General features: G+C 39.8%; 1 protein-coding gene across 1 annotated transcript in view; it reads left to right on the top strand.

Moving 5' to 3' along the window:
- Positions 1-17,231, top strand: part of Bard1 (BRCA1 associated RING domain 1) — a 66,887-nt gene that overhangs the window by 14,617 nt on the left and 35,039 nt on the right. Inside the window, exon 4 of the mRNA XM_051154136.1 lies at positions 4,909-5,846. Coding sequence (XP_051010093.1) covers positions 4,909-5,846 — 938 coding nt within the window. The remainder of the gene's footprint in view (positions 1-4,908; positions 5,847-17,231) is intronic.

The raw sequence follows: 17,231 nt of genomic DNA on the forward strand, positions 1-17,231 counted from the left end.
TACATTTTGAAAGAGCAAAAATGTAACACTTTCTTTTCTATTTAAATGAGGGGTTAATGTTTTTCAAATTGTTCTTAGACTCTGCATATTAACTATATATCTTCCCATTGTGCTTTCTGCTGAGAACTAATTGGCTGTGAAAAGAAAGTGTTTTGAATTTTCATAATTGGATGTTGGAGTTGTCTTTTCATTGACCAAATCATATCTAAAATGCATTGTTTATAGGCGAACCTGTCTGGCAGGATGGCATGAAAGATTGATAATGGTAACATAAAATTGTTGCCTTTGTGTTTTTAAGTATTTTATTCTTTGAATTCTGATGCAATGTTGTAGCTGTCAGCTACTAGTAAAGTTGACTGAATAAAATTAAATAAGGCAAATGCTTTCAAGTATTATTGACACAGGTTGTCTTTTTAAGAATGGAAGTCATAGTTAACCCATGTTTACACCTCACTATCTGATCATTGTGTGCAGCTCCATTTTTAAATGGTAAAATATCTTATAGTAGTATTGTGACTTATGGGATACAGGTCTGTATATATAATTTGTAAAGGAATTGCTTTAAAAATATTGTGGTTGTTAGTCTCAAGAATACATTGATTTCACAACTATTGGTATTGGATAACTACTTAGGAGACACTTCTCTAGCTCCTAGCATTCCTTGGTTTCCTGTAGTTCAGGCTCCTGAGCGTTTTTCCTTCTGTGGTAGTATGTCTGTTGGTGTCATTGGTTAGGCAGCTATGACACATACACACACACACACACACGCACACGCATGTATGTGGATATATAAAATGTGTGTATAACAAGTCTCTGTGTGTAACAACAAAGAAAAGGCCATGAATTTGAGAGAAAGCAAGGTGGGAGGATAATTTAGGAGAGATCAGAGAGAGAAAAGAGAAAGGAGTAAATGATGTAATTATAATTTCAAAAAATAAAAAAAATCATAAATTTTTTAAAGATTATAAAAATAATGTATTGAGGGGGCTAGAGAGGTGATGCAGAGTTAAGAACACGCAGTACCCTTTAGAGGAGCTGAGTTCCATTTCCTAGCACTCAGGTCGGGTAGTTGGTGCTTTTTACACCTCCATATCCAGAGGAATAGGGAAGAATCAATGAGTCACTTTAATTACTTGTACAGTATGAACGGTATATCTCTGAAAGTTGCTTTCGTCTGCGTCTTACAGGTATGTCTGAATGCTAGTTAAGATTATTGGCCAAACACTGAAAGGTGGGGTTCTACTTGTGAGATTGTCCTAATATTTTAACTTGACTCTTCTCCAGTTACTCTGTAATAGTGTGCTAAGTTACTACAGATGCTGGAACATGGAGTGACAAACCGGGCAGCTCAAGTAAAAGAAAAGGTCTCAGTTCTGGAGGCTTGGCGTTTGAGCTTCAGCAGTGTCCTCTCTGAGATCCGTGGCTTGTGCTCACTTTGACCTCATGTCCGCACACCGCGTTAGCGTACCCACACCAGTACAGCTTCATTCTGGATGAACCTGTCTAATTTAGACTTTAAATAAGGTTACACTTGGGGTATCAGGCATTTGTTATGGCCTCAGCATATGGATTTAGGGAGTAGAAGGAAATTAACAGTTTAATGTATAAACAAATAATTTAACATTTTTAATGGGCTAGAATGGGAGGAGGGTGGAGTAACCTTTGTAAGCTAATTGCCATCATTATGGCTCACTAGGCTTTTAGGTGCCTTAGGGTACAAAAAGGTAGACTAGGCATTTACTGTAGTGAATAGAGGGTGTTTGAATCATAAGTATAGTCTTTGTATTTTTCAGATGGAAAAATTGAGTTTCAAACAAGGTTCAAGGTGGAACCTGAGCCTTTTTAGAATGTTTTCTTACTGTTTTCCTAATTGTTGTTGTTGTTGTTTGGTATGTTTTAAGTTTGTTGAATTACGTTGTGTAGAAATTGGCATTGTGGGACTCAGCTCAGTCCCACCTACACCAAAGCTAAACATGCTGCACATACCTATGACTCCAGCTCCTAGAGAGCGAACAGCCTCCTCCTCTGACCTTCATGCATGAGGACTTCACACACACACACACACACACACACACACACACACACACACTCTCTCTCTCTCTCTCTCTCTCTCTCTCTCTCTCTCTCTCGTCAGTGAGCCTTTGCTACCTTAATAGGAAATCACAGAAATGTTAAAGAAATTTATTGAATATATCTACTGAGATATGTGTATTTTCATGGTACATTTTTCTTTTTATTTTAAGTCATATTACCGTCTGTTTTCCCTCTAAAAGTCTCAAAACAAGCCAGCTTTGAAGGGTATTTGGCTTTTCAGTTTTGAGTTTTGGTTATTTGGGCTTTTTTTTTTTTTTTTCCTGGAGTAGATCCCTTTGTTTGTACATGTAGTGAGGGCCTGTGCTAATTTATTTAGAAGGTATTTCTAAAACTAAATTCAAATGGTAGACGGTGAAATGTTCTATAGGCAGAAGGAGCCAGTGATTGGGAACGACAAGTGAGGATTGCTCTTCCGTGTAAGAAAATGATCTCACCTTCAGAAAGGATGCGGGGCTGAGTGACTTCTGAAGCCTTACCTCAGCCCAGCATGACGTAGCTGCTAAATGGTCACATGTTAAAAAGATGAACTAAGTGAGCTCTCACATTTTCTCTGTCTTTAAACAAAAACTTACAGTTCATAATTTATCTTCCGAATGAACCTGGTTACTAGCATTTACTCTAACCTATATAATTACTATAATTAAGGTGGGTAATTAGGAGAGCCTGTCAGCTCATGGACATGGTATGTGGTATACTGGAAATGAAGTCTGATTTATGGGAGATGTGCTAAGATGAGCTTCTAAGCATTTCCACATATTTTTCTCGGTTCAGTGTACTTCAAAGAGAAGAGGTTGTCATTTTTCTGATGGCCATTTATGGATAAATTTACCTTATTCTTTATAACAATCTGTTTTCCACTAATAGAGTTAAATTTAAAGTTTCAATGTTCCCCTTAAACCCATCATATTAAATCAGCCCTTGCAGGTGCCGGTCAAGTTTTGTTGGGACATGTTGGTGCTGATGACATTAAAATAAAGAACGCTGATTATGCTTTCATAGGATCGCAATTTGCTTTTCTCCTTTCTAGTTTTGGGAAAGATGCTGGTCATTCTGAAGTGATTGCACAGTGTTTCATATATGTTGTAACTTTTTATGCCAGATGAAGAGGAGTATTCAGATAGCCATGTTGCTGTTGTTATTTTAAGTAGAGCTAAATACATCTTCATTTACACAATAATTACTCTGCAGTGAAGGTGTTAATGTTCTACAGATGGTATACAGAAGACCTGCCTTTGCCTTTTTTTTTTTTAAAATAAGGAACTAGCTAGTCACATTTCTCAACTTCTGTTCAGTTACTTACAATAGAGACTAATTTGGAAAGCACAATGTACATCATCATAATCCTTTGATGTAGATTAATGATTGCAAAATCACATTTTCTAATTGCTTCTCTTTTCTATGCTTATTATTAAAATTTAAGAAAAAAAACTTGGCTCAGCAGCTCCTTAGTAACACATGTGTCTCTGCTTCTTGAAATTCACAGTATATTCTGAAATATTTAAATTCGGAGAATAAGATTTTTTTCAAATGTCATCATTAAGAAATTTGTTATGCAGCAGCAGGACCAATGTTTTTCTTCATGAAATGAATATGATAATTTATCAAGCTTAGAAGCATTCACCCATAAAACGGTTGTAGCTGTTAATAATATGATTTATGTTCTAGCAACTGAGTTGTTTTGCTTTTCAGCTTTATCTTGGGTATGCTGCATAAAATCCAGAATTTATAGTTATTGTTTTTGGTTATCCTTGCTTAGTTAGACCAAGTGAGGTGATTAAAATCTCTGAGCAGAGGTGTTAGTGCACAATCGTCACTAAAATGACTGTGCATGTAAATCACACAGGTGTATAGTCTCCATTTGCTATTTTATAAGTTAGCAGCATGCTGCCAAGACTGAAATTTGTATCTTATTTAGATTTGAGATTTTTAGTCCATTGACTGTGTTGTCATTGTTCACGTACCTTAATTTCCCGTTAGCTGCCCAGTTCTGCTTTTTATTAGTACTGTCAACCTTGATAAATCAAGACTTGACTTATTTTTAGTTGAAAATGTAATCATCTGCGTTTAAAATAATAAATGAAAACCAAATACAACTTTTCAGACTTCTTGCGGATTAGCCTTTAAGTCTTTTAATCCTGAGGCCTTCTTAAGAAGTAATCCCTGCTACCATTTCATTTTGACCTTTCTCTAGGCTCAAGATTGTATCAGAAGTGGCCTGGTTTTAAAACCTACTTATCACTGCAGAGAAGATCTTGTTGACTTAGATGTCTGGTCTCTCTGTGGACGGATACCTCATTCTCATCGTTTGGATTCCTAAGATTCTGTCTCAGTAACACTGTGCGGACCATTTGTAGCTCAGCAAATGCTTTTCAGTGGCCTTGGGAGATCAGCCGTCACTTCACAACATTGCTCTTCCTGCAGCCAGCCTTGTTTACTGTCCTCATTGCACTCAGTTCTCACCAGGAAGGAGTCCTGGCTGCTTTAGAGCAGAGTCTATAGTCTAAATACTGCGATTGTAAGGCACAGTCTGGGTGACATTCCTGCAGGGTTAAAAACTACTTATTTATTAAACCTATTTTCCATTTCTTCTTCCTTACCTACGGTGCTTTATTTTTTACCTGGTAGATGTGTTTGTAAGATGAGAGGTGAAAGCATAGACAAAGGAAGCAGTTCTAGGCTCTTAAGAATTGGTGGGCTAAGACTAGAGAAATAGAAGTAGCAGTCCTTAGGAGAAAGAGAAGTCGAATTCTTCAGTAGCTCAAGATGGAGAAATTCATTCTCAAAGCATCTTTCTTTTCCTTTTTTTCCTGTCAGATCCAGAGGACGACACATCTAGGGCAAGTTCATTTGTCAATGCAGAAAGGAAGAAGAAATCAATAAAAATGTGGTTCAGTCCTCGAAGTAAGAGAGTTAGATATGTTGTGAATAAAGTGTCAGCACGAACCCAGCCTCCAATGGCAAAGGCTGACAAAGCCCAAGAAGACTCAATGTATGAATTTGTTTCCCCAAGTTCTTCTGAAGTTGTTTCTAAGAGAGCAAAAACAGCTTCCAGAACTTCTGCAAAAAAGCAGAAGAAGAAATCTATAGCTATGATCAACCAGGTGGGGAATTTAATGCCAGAAACAAAAGATAGTAGATTTGTCTCTAAAGAGGAACTGAAGGCAGAGAGGGTTGTCTCCTGTAGCCAATCCCCAGTTATGGAGAGTCCATGGGTAAACGGTGAGATAGACTTATTAGCAAGTGGCTCTGTTGTAGAATCAGAATGCTCTGAAAGCTTGGTTGGGTTCTCTTTACCATTGGCTGAGCATACAGTATCACCAGACACTGTGAGCAAGACTGAGGAGACTCCTGAGAAGAAGGCCTGTGTGAAAGATCTCCGTTCAGTAGGGCGTAAAGGGAACCATAAAGGCTGCAGCAGGCCTCCCAGCTCTACTTCTCAGAATGATGGGAGCACTGTTCCGAGCACCAGCAGAGCTCTGGGTAAGCCCACAGTGCTTGCAGAAAACGTGCTGTTGGCCGGCTCTTCTTCACTGCCTTCAGACCGACTTCAAGTTGATGACACACTCGGGAAAAATAGTAATGTATCCAATGACTGCCTTAGCCCTTCATCAGACACACCCCCTCCTCTGCTGACTAATTCAAGTCACAGTCAAATAACGTCAAGCCCCTCCACAGTGAAGCTGTCACCCTGTGTCACGGCCGGGAAAAGAAATCACAGAGGAGAGACTTTGCTTCATATCGCTTCTATTAAGGTAGGTCGCCTACTCTGAGCCAACTCTTGGAGCGAGACCATATTAGTTTGCTGTTACTGTAACAGATACTTGAAATAATAAGAGTAAAGATTTAGTTTAGTTCCACAGTATTGCAAGTTTCAGTCCATGCCCAGTAGGCTCTTTTGCTTTGCACTTGTCTTGGTAGATGTGTGTTGTGGAACAAAGCTGTTCCCCTCGTCACTGAGGAGCAGGAGAGGGAACGAGGGCCTTATTCTCTCTTCATGTCCAGTGACTTGAAGACTTTAATGTAGAAGATGAACGTAAAAGGTTGTGGTGAGGGAACCATGCCAATAGTTCCACTTTAGGGATAATAGACTCTTTGAACAACTCAAAGTTTTGGAGTTACTGCCAGTTATGTTGCAATTGATTTCTGTTAGGCCTGACTTAGAAAATTAATATTTTTTAGTTATCCTTGTCATATGTATAAAATATATATGCACACATAAACTATTGTAATTTGTTAATGCTTTCTAGACATAGCTAGTTATAATTATATTCATTTTTCTAGCAGTAAGAATATAAGCTGATGTAGTTTTTATGCCTTGCTTTCTGGGAATTTTCAGACTACAAGCCAAGCGTTTACTTAGTTTGGTAGAGAATGCTATTCCAACTATAAGAAAAATTTACTTTTATTCATGAGAATCTTTAGAGCCTAGTGTCTAGGCCAGGCCTTAATAAACTCTTTCTAAGGGGGCGGGGAAGACAGGAGAAAATGTTCTCAGCTTTACAAACTCTGTATGCCAGGTATTACTCTAGAGCTATAGACAGCAATTAAACCAATAAAACTCAACATGAACCTACAAACTGTAGATTATATTCTATGTCCTAGCCATGGAAACAGGCATACCAGAACTGATAGGAAAAAATAGTGGCCTGATAGTGCCTGGTGACTTTTCTTCATTGATGTTCTCATAATTGCTTTCTCAATTGGCCATCTACTTGAAAAACCTTGTCCAAATCAAAGTTGCCTGTTTTGTTTTCTTGAAACTAATTATCTTCTGTTGTTACTGTTATTATTTGACTTATTCTGATTTACTACACTTAAACACGCATTGACTTATATTGTTTTTTAAACCATTAATTAACAATCGTGTTCTTTAAAAATTTTATTGTGAGCTGAATGCGTACTCCCACCTGTTTGATTTTTGTTTGCTTTTTCACAGTTCTGGGAAACAAACACAGGCCTTACTCAAACACGTTGCCAAGGAGCTGTGCTTTCAGCCTCTGTGTTTGAACTTGACAGACGTGGTTTGGGAGGGAAAAAAGATACCAGTGGGTTTATCAACATTGTTTTTTATTTAGAAATAGTTTTCATTTAATTCTCTCCTTAATTTTCTTTTTTCTAGGAAGAATGAATTATCTAGATACGTGAGGAAGGCAAACACTATAATTCTACAGTCTCAGTTTAGCTACAACGTCCACCTACTTCAGAAAAAGGTTTGCATGGCCCTAGTGTTAAAGCTACCATAAAATGGAGCAGAGGTCACGAAGACAGGAGTTTATTTTGCACAGCGAATTCAGATTTGGTGACCTTTAAGGTAACCAAAGCAAAGAAGAGGAAGTAGGCGTTCATGCACGTCAAGGAGTCAGGTTTTCCCAGGATGCAGCTGTGCTTGTTACTTTCCCTACAGCACATAGGTGGATTCGCAGTGGCCAAGTGCAAGTACTTGTGCTGGTTAATCTTGGCTGTCAGACTTCTTGGAGCTGGGTCCAGTGGCTCACACCTGCAACTTTAGCGTACAGGAAGCTGAGGCAGGAGTATGACTGTGAATTCAAGGACAACTTGGACTATGTAGCTAGTTAAAGGCTAGCCAGGGCACACAACAAACAACACCCCTCATCACCCCACTTCTGGTACCAAGTTCTCTCTTACTCACTGTTCTTTGCTGTAAAGAGATGCCAAGAGCAAGGCAATTCTTAGAAAAGAAAGCATTTATTTGGGGGCTTTCTTACAGTTTCAGAGGTTAGTGTAAAATCATCATGGCAGGACGCAGACACGCATGGTGCCAGAGCAGTAGGTTGAGAGAGAGAGAGAGACAGACAGACAGACAGACAGACAGACAGAGACAGACAGAGAGACAGACAGACAGAGACAGACAGAGAGACAGAGACAGACAGAGAGAATATGAGCAGTGGGGGTAATTTTAATTCAACCACTACACATTTCACCCCCTGACGCCCATAGGCTTGTAGCCACATCATAATGTAAAGTTTATTTAATCGAACTTCCAACCTCTCCATAGTCTTTCAGTCTCAACACTTACCGTTTAAAAGTCCTGAGTCTTTTCTGAGACTTGAGGCAATCTATGAACTGTAATCCCCTGTAAAATCAACTTTAAAAACTAGGTCACATACTTCTAACATACGGTGGCACAGAATATGTATTATCATTTCAAGAGAGAGGAAAGGGGGCACAGTGAGGAAATACTGCACCAAAGCAACACTGAATCCCAGCAGGCCAGACCCCACGTTCTGCATCTCCATGCCTGACGGCAAGGCACTCTTCAGATCTACTCCTTCCAGCTTTGTTGACTGTAACTCTCCTGGCCTGGCTCCACACCCAATCTCTAGCTCTCCTTGACAGCTATATCCTTACACCTCCCAAATCTTGGGGTCTTCAACACAATCTAACTTTACCTTTATAGGGTCATGCAATGGCCTCTAGGATGGCATGCAGGCAGAGCCTGCTCATGGCTAGCCTCGAAGGCTCTCCCTAACAGAGGAGGAAGATTCCACAACCCTAACCCCTTGACCCTAGAGCTAGGACCATGTAGCCATAGCTGTCAAGTTCTGTCACTCTCTTAGACCAACATGTAATCTCTTGATGACTTACAGTTGCATCGTCTTTGTCAATGGTTTCTAGGCTGAGGAGACCCCCAGGGTTATTCCTTTGACAGGCTGCAGGGTTAAGCTGGATGATGTCTTGCCCTGAAGTCACAACTTCTTTCTTCCATTTAGCATCAAGCTTTTACAAACACTTTTTATCTTGTTGAGCACCAGACTTGGGCTACAACATTACATTTCCTGATGCTCTTTCCTTTTCAAACTGTATGTTTTCTATTTCTCGTTGTTTCATTTTCTCCTCTTCGCTGTAGATCTGTATAACAGTGACCACTAATAACCACACAAGGAGTCAGTACAAGGCTATCTTAAATCTCCTCCTCTGCCTGGGCCATTAATCCAAAACTCTTCAGTTTAGCCCCTGGCAAATTTTTAGCACAAGGGCAAAAAGCAGCCACGTTCTTTGCCAATATATCACAACAGTGTGGCCAGCCAGCCTTCCCCTCTGAAATCTTTTACCCTGGGCCCTCACATTTCACCTCACCCTCAGCCCAATGTTTATGCCTGTACTGAGTTGGTCCATTAAGCACTGCTTAACGCATTCAACCAATTTCTGGTCCAAAGTCCCAAAGTCTTCCATATTCCTCCAAACAACATGGTCAGGTCTGTCACAGCAATACCCTAGTCCTGGGTACCAGCTTCTGTTTTAGAAATGCCTATGATATTAGTTAAGCACACCCCATCTGTCTGTGAGACAGATAGTAAGGGCTCTGACCTAAAGAGTGGTCAGTCTATTGAGTAATTCAACCTTTAGAGGAAGCGGGTCATTGAGAATGTGTCCTTATAGGCATATCTTCCACTAGTCTTTTTTTTTTTTTTTTTTTTTTTCCTGTTATTTTTGCTCCTCTCTGCCTCCTACTTGCCATCATGGATTTGTTCCACAGTGTCTCTCTGTGCCTCAGTGGACCAAAGCCCCATGAGCAGAATAAAACTTTCTTCCCTATAAGTTGTTTCTGGAAGGTGTTCAGTCAGTGTTGCATAAGCAAGCAATACAGAAGTGCCTGCTTGTACTTCAGCCGTCAGTAGTGGAAGAGTCTGGCATTTCATGATGTAATGCAGCCCTACTAGATACTAATGTGGCAACTTGAAGACAGGGTGCTGAGAAGCTAATGAATTCTAATTCTGAGTAGAAAGAGACAGTCACTGAGAGGCTGTGCTTCAGCGTGTGGCTTAGCCGCTCATACTCCCTGGCAGTCCTGTTAGACTGTGTGTGAAGTCATGGTCTTTTGTTTCCTTCATGCTAGCATCATGACTTGCAATCTGTAAGAGTGTTTTTATTTCTCAAAAGAGTTCTGCATCCAGGGGTCCTCCACATTACAAATTGATGACCTTGGACCCTGGGTGTCAACTCAAGGCCTTTTTATGAGTAATGAAGGGAATTCCAGCAAGAGTTAGGTTATCTAAAACCTAATTGGTAGGCAACAAGGTAGGTACATGAGTCAGTTTTTGATTGGCTCAGCCCAGATGGCCGGCAGACTGCATTCTTGTGTTATGAATGGTTACCCACGAGGTGAAATACCAAACCATGCAAGGGTACCAAGCACGTATGGCCAGATTTGGGATAAGAGTCTCCACTCTTTTGCGGTTACTTCCTACCTTCCCTTTTTTTCTGGTTGGCTGTCCTTCAGATGGATTTTTTTTTTTTTTTTTCCCTACAACTGATGACTTTTCAGGGTCAGGCCTGGTCCTATAATGGAGACCAAGCACAAAATGGAGTTACTGTCTTCCTTCAGCGTCAGCATCTAGCTCTTTCAGTTGGTCACCAGCTCTGCCTTTGTAAGACTAGTAACGTTTTGTAGAAATGAGTTTTCAGGATTATTTACTTATCAAACTACTTACACTGTAAATTCAGAGAAGCCAGAGAACTGTTTACTATATTGCCGAACTCCATTCCCAAAGGTTGTTTTATTTTCTCTTTTAAAATTGACATGTCTTAGTTTGGAGTTTTGTCTTAGTTTCTTTTGGTTCTATTGCTATGAAGAGACACTATGACCAAGGCAGCTATTGTAAAGGAAAACATTTAATTGGGGCTGACTTACAGTTTCAGAGCTTTAGTCTGTTATCATCGTGGTGGGAAGCAAGGCAGCATGCAGGGAGACATGGTGGTGCTGGAGGAGCCTAGAGTTCTACATCTTGATCTGTAGGCAGCAGAGCTGTGTCTTTCTGAGAATAGCCTGAGCATAGGAGACTTCAAAGCCCACCCACATTCAAACACACGAGTCTACGGAGGCCGCGTCTATTCAAAACCACTGCAACATCTAATTGCTGAGTCAGGCAAAGTTACTATCTGGTCAACCAGTTTCAGTGGAAAAGCTTAGCTATAATGGTTAATTAAGTTTTATTGTACTTAATTGTAATGTCCTATAGATTTTTTTTTTTTTTAGTGGTGTTTTTGAAGAGCCAGTCTTCTAATAGGGAAAAAGAATTTTGTTTGTATGCTTTTGCAACTTTACTTTATGTTGCTGGAATATGCACGCATTCACAGTATGTGAGACCATATAAGAGTCTTTTTACTACAAAGTTGTAGATATACAACTTCACTTGGACATACACGCCTTTATTTGGGGGCCTTTAAAGTATTACTTGAAAATGCCAAAAGCATTTAGAATTTCTTACAAGTCTCCATAAATAGTTTCCTTAGATGACTTTTTTTTCCTTTTCCTTTTTTTTTTTTTTTTTTTTTGCAGGGCTTTAAGGAAATCTCAATTATTCTTTTAAGTTGTAAGGAATGAAAGAGTGCTTCTACTAAAAAAAATTCCTTTAGAGAAGAAAGTAATTTAAAGCAACAAGAAGCAGAAGTTAATTTATTTCCTGCAAACTTTATATCGGTGCAAACTTACTCAGTTACTGTGGACCCTTCCTGATTATCATAATTTTATTTATGTGCATGACATTAAATTTACATGAAGTAGGCAGATGAAAATAAGACAAACCTTTAAGGATTAGGGAGGAGAAAGCAGCTTGGGTCTAAAAAGCCAACAGTTTGCTAATCAGCGATATGTTTTAGGGGTGGACTGTTGAGGTGCCATGAAAGCAAAGCAAGAAGTCTAGGAAACAGTCTGCGTGCATCTCTGTGGCTGCCACTCATTTCCTGTTAGGCTTTGACATGTGACTTCTGCTTCTCACTTGTGTGTCTAGTGTCTTCTGGGCTTCTTAGGTTGTTCTGTTTTGCTTGTTTGCTTGAGTTTTGTTTGTTAATGAATTAAAGTGGAAGAATTTTGCGTGTGAATGTGTGTGTGAACACTTGTGGACGCTTTCATGTTGAAGGTAAGGTAGGTGTATGGTTCTGGCAATTCATCTATATAGTGTTCAGGGCCATTTAATAGGAATTCAAATTTGTGTCTTGGTAGACTTTCCTGAATTCATTTGGAGCTTGAGTATAGAACAAAAGTTACTAAATCGTGATAACTTGTAAAGCAGGTATGGAGTTTATACTTTAGGGATTTATACCTTAGGGATTTGAGGCAAGTATTGTAAAGTTCTAATTGGGCAGACGTTTTTTCTTCATATATTCATTATACATAGTATTGAGTTTCATAATAAACATTTCATATAGCATCTAACGTACTTCAGCTATCTCTCCATGCTCTAGTTTCTGTCTTATTGCTGTGGATACCAAGACCAAAAGCAGCTTAGAGGAGGAAAGAGTTTATTTCTTAACCCCTAGGCCACTGTCCATGGTTGAGGACCAGGCAGGAACTCAGGCAGAAATTATGGAAGAGTGGTGCTTACTGGCTCACTTGTTTCCTGACTCATGTGAACTAATTTCTCACATAGCTCAAGCCTGTGGTTTGCTCCCTCCCTGTTAAGCTGGGCCCTCCCACCTCAGTCATCAGTCAAAACAACTCCCTTCAGGCTAGTTTGAGGCTATTCTTCAGCTGAGCTTCCCTCTTCTCCGGTGACTCCAGATTGTGTCAAATTGACAATAAAGCCTCACAGGCCATTCTTACCTTCCCCCTTTCTCCTTGCCACTTACCAGTAGTCTTCTCTATTCCTCTAGGCACTTTTGCTTCCACTTCCATGTCATATTCATACATGGCTTTATATGTAGAGGAATTTTAGGGGAGTGTTGAGAGGATTTCTTTATGTAGCCTTGGCTGTCCTAGACTCATCTTGGTTGAGTCACCAGGTTGCCCTGAACTCACAGAGATCTGCCTGCCTCTGCCTCTCTGAGAGCTGGGAGTAAAGGTGTGCATCACTATGTTCGGCTTTATGTAGAGGAATTTTTATGCAGCAATGTGGCTGCTCTTTCAGGGGATCACATCCAAAGATCTTCTAGGTCTGTGTGATCCGGCTGTAGTGACACACCTTTAATCCCAAACAATGAAGGTAAAGTTAGTTTGTAGAAGGAAGCATCCATGTTTGAAAGTGATATCTAATTGAGGGTCAGAAAAAGTGATGAATCAGAGAAAGACTTGACAGAGATAGGATACACCCAACTCTTCCAAGAATAGACAGGAAAGAGGAGCTACTTAGGAGAATGCAGTAGATTTGAGACAGAGAGTAGGGTACAGTAGAGAGTAGAGAAGAAATACAGTACAGGCAGTTTGGTGCAGTTCACTTGAGTATGATTGAGTTCAGTTGAGATAGTGTAGCCAGTGCGGTTTAGTTCACTGAGTTCAGAGGCAGTGTTTTTAAGCAGAACAATTCATTCAGAAGCCAAAAGAAGCCAGATTGAATCTGTCAGCTTGGAGAGGAGTTTGAGCCAGAACAGCTGTGTTTAACCAGCCAGCCAGAATTCAGAAAGAGCTAGAACAAGTGAGCCTATTGATCTGTAAGCTCAGAGATGATAATTACATCTGGCAAATAAAAGATACTTTTACATTTATATATGCTTATAAAATCCATATAAATCTAGGATCCACAAATGAGAGAAAATGTGATATTTGAGACTATTTCCTTTAATGTGATTATCTCTAGTTGCATCACATTTTCCTATATGTGACATAGTTTCATTCATCATATGGCTGAATAAAATTCCATTGTACATATGTGCATTTTATTTACCCATTTCTGTATTAACAGATACAGAGATTGGTTGCATAACTTAGCTAATTGTGAGTAGTACTGTAACAAACATCAGTGTGTCAAAGTGTCTGAAGTGTGATGACCTCCAGTTCTTTGGGTAAATACCTCGGAGTGTATTTACATGGCTGTTTTATTTACTGTTTTGTTGCCGTGAGGAGACACTCTAACAAAGGCAAACTACGAAAGAAAACATTTAATTTGGGCCTTGTTTACAGTTTTAGAGATTAAATCTATAGCCATCATGGTGGTGGTTGTGGGCGGTATGACAGCAGACAGGCAGGCATGCCACTGAAGAAGTAACTGAGAGCTTAAGTCTTAACTCGAAAGTTGGAGACAGGGAGGAGGGTGGGTGGCGCTGGGGAACTGGGTTTGACGTGGGCTTTTAAACCTCAAAGCCCCCTCCTGGTGACAACACCTAGTCTAACAAGTCACACCTTCTAATCCCTCCCAAAACATTTGTACTAGGGACCAAACATTCAACTATATGATCTTATATGGACTTTTTCTTTCAAACCACCACAATGGTTAATCTTGTTTACTTTGTTTTTCTTTCTCTTGCTTTTATGTTTATTTATTTGTGTGAGTAGGTGGGTGGGCAAGTGTGTGGGGATCAGAGGACTTTAAAGAGTTTATTCTCTCCTTCATCATGTTGTTTCCTGGTGTTAAACCCAAGTCAGGGCTTGGTGGCAGACAACTTTAACCACCTTTAACTCATCTTACAGGCCTAGTTTTTGTTTGAGGACAGTAACTGATTTCCATCACTGGACTAACTTACACTCCCAGCAGCAGTATGTAAGGGTTCCCTTTCTTTGCATCCTTATCAGCATTTTTTTTACTTGTTTCCTAACTAGGATGGCATGGAATTTTAATTTTTAAGTTTGAATTAAACACTGATGGCTAGTGTTTTTGTTTATTGGTCATTTGTGCTTCATCTTTTGTGTTCTCTATTATTAGCTCATTTATTGGGATTATTGATTTCTTTTTTTAAACATCTGTTTATTTTTATTTTATGTGTATGGGTGCTTCCTGTATGGATGTCTATGTGTAGTGCTCACAGACCAGAAGGATGCTGTTGAATCCCTTGGAGTTGGAGTTAGAGATGGCTGTGAGCCCCGTGTGGATGCTAGCAACTGAGTCTGGATCCGCTGGAAGATGAGCCATTACTCCTAACTGCTGAGCCATGTCTCTCCAAGTTCCGCTTAATTTTCTTCCTTCCTTCCTTCCTTCCTTCCTTCCTTCCTTCCTTCCTTCCTTCCTTCCTTTCTCTCTCCCTCTCTGGAGTTCTTTATATGTTGTAGATATTAATCCTCTCAGATGTTAGCAAAGATTTTATTCCCTTCTGTATGCTGTATCTTCATTTGATTCTTCTTTGCAGATGTTCTTTGGTTTCATGCCATTTCGTCTGTCAATTCCTGGCATTATTTTCACTGTAGTCTTTTTCAGAACCTTCTTACCTGTTCCTGTTTTGTGAAGTGTTTTCCCTGTTTTTTTCTTCTGTGAGGTTCTATGCCTTTGATCTGTTTTGACTTGACTTTTGTATAAGGTGAGAGATTGGGAATCTAGCTTGCCTTACGTGTGGACATCAAGTTTTTCAAGCACCACTTAACTGAAGGGCTGTCATTTCTGTGTATTCTGGTGTCTTGGTCACAATTCAGGTGCCTGCAGCTGTGTGGTGGGCGCTTAACCTATTCTCTAGGTTCTGTGTGTCTGTTTTTGTGTCAGCACTAGGTGTATGTTTAGTTAATTATTTTTGGTGCTGTCTCTCTCTCTCCCTCTCTCTTCCCTCCTCCCCTCCCCCCCTCAGTATAGGGTGGTAATGCATTTGAGTGCAGGTGCCCAGAAGAGGGCATCAGATCACCCAGAGGTGAAGCTACAGGCAGTAGCTTCTTCCTGAACATGAAGCAGGTTCCTGATGTGGGTCTTGGGAGCCAAACCTATGTTCTCCGCAAGAGCAGTAGGCACTCTTAACACATGAACTTCTCCAGCCTCTCTAGTTCTAGTTCATTGTAATTTTGGTGGGGATTGCAGTGAGTTTTGCATTGTTTTTGGTTGTATAACCATTTCCAAAATATTCAGTATTTTAGTTAAAATGCATTTAATGCTTTCTTATAATTTAGTCATTTGGTTAATTTAGAATATTTAATATGTTGCACACGGATTAAAAAAAGACTTTAAGCTACCATCTGAAGATATTCTCTATTTGAGAAGGAGCCCCAAATATGGAAATAGAAAAGCAAATTTTAGGGGCTGGGGAGACGGCTTGTGGTTAATAGTGGTTAAGAGTACTGGCTGCTTTCCCAGAGGACGCAGGTTCAGTTTCCAGCACCCACGTGGCAGCTCCCAACTGTCTGTAACTCAGGTTCCAGGGGATCCAACACCTTCATACAGATGTACATGCAGGCAAAACACCAATGCACATAAAATAAAAGTAAATTATTTTTAAAAAGGAAAAGCAAATTTTAGGGGCTGAAGATGTAGATCAGTTGGTCAGGTATGCAGGGCTTAGACTTTCAGCATTGCTAGAAACTAGGTGTGGTGGCTCTAGTTGCTGGATTCCCAGCACTGCGTATGCAAGGAGGGGCAGGAGTTCAGGATCATCCTTGGCAGTACAGGGAGTTCAAGGGTAGTCTGGAATACATAAGATCCTGCCTCAAAAAACATTGTTTTTCTAAAACACAAAACTTAGGTCTGAGCAGTGGTGGTGCACGCCTTTAATCACACACTTAAATCACTTCTACACTATTATCTCAGTAGAGGTAATTTCTGAGAAGCAAATGGTCTGATTTTCAGTTGGATAGGAATGAGAAGCTCCAGTAAGTATTCCATAGTAGGATGCATATACCAATGATATCCATATCATTGGTAGAAGCTAGAAGAAAGCTAGAAGATTCTGAATGTTTTCATGTTTCAGTGAAAAAGTAAAAGTGTATTGGGGCTGGGGTTAAGAGATTGCTATCTTCCTCAAAAAGGATTTCATGAGACTAGCTGAATTCAACATATTTATAGTTTTACTTGCATGTAAGGTTTTATTTACCCAGCATTTTCCAGTAGGCAAGGTCTCATGTTTTGCCTTTTTTTTTTTTTTTGCCATGAATTTATGCCATTTTTTTCTTTAGTTACTCTAAAGAGTTGGTTTTGTGTTGCTTGCCATGACTGATAATAATTTTAAGAGAGTTTTACAAATTTTATCCGATTGTAAAAATGTTATCTCTTTTCCTAAAGCTTTCAAGCGCTTCTAAAGAGAGATGATATCTTTTATAGCTAGAGATTTTTTTAAAAGGCCTTTAAGCGTTAACCAATACTTTAATTAAATAGGTAATCAAGTGTAGCAGATAGATGCCAACCAGATCCTTCCACACACGTTGGGCAGGATGCATGTGGTAGTGAGACTCCAGTCTTATGTAGTTCAGAGATTGTGTTTCTGAGGAAAGGGAGCGGAAGGAAGGTTAGGTGCTAACAAGGTGGTGGAGGGCATGCTGAGTAGCATGCACGGAG

This window comes from Acomys russatus, chromosome 12 (assembly GCF_903995435.1).
Source record: "Acomys russatus chromosome 12, mAcoRus1.1, whole genome shotgun sequence".
In the NCBI taxonomy this organism is placed as follows: domain Eukaryota; kingdom Metazoa; phylum Chordata; class Mammalia; order Rodentia; family Muridae; genus Acomys; species Acomys russatus.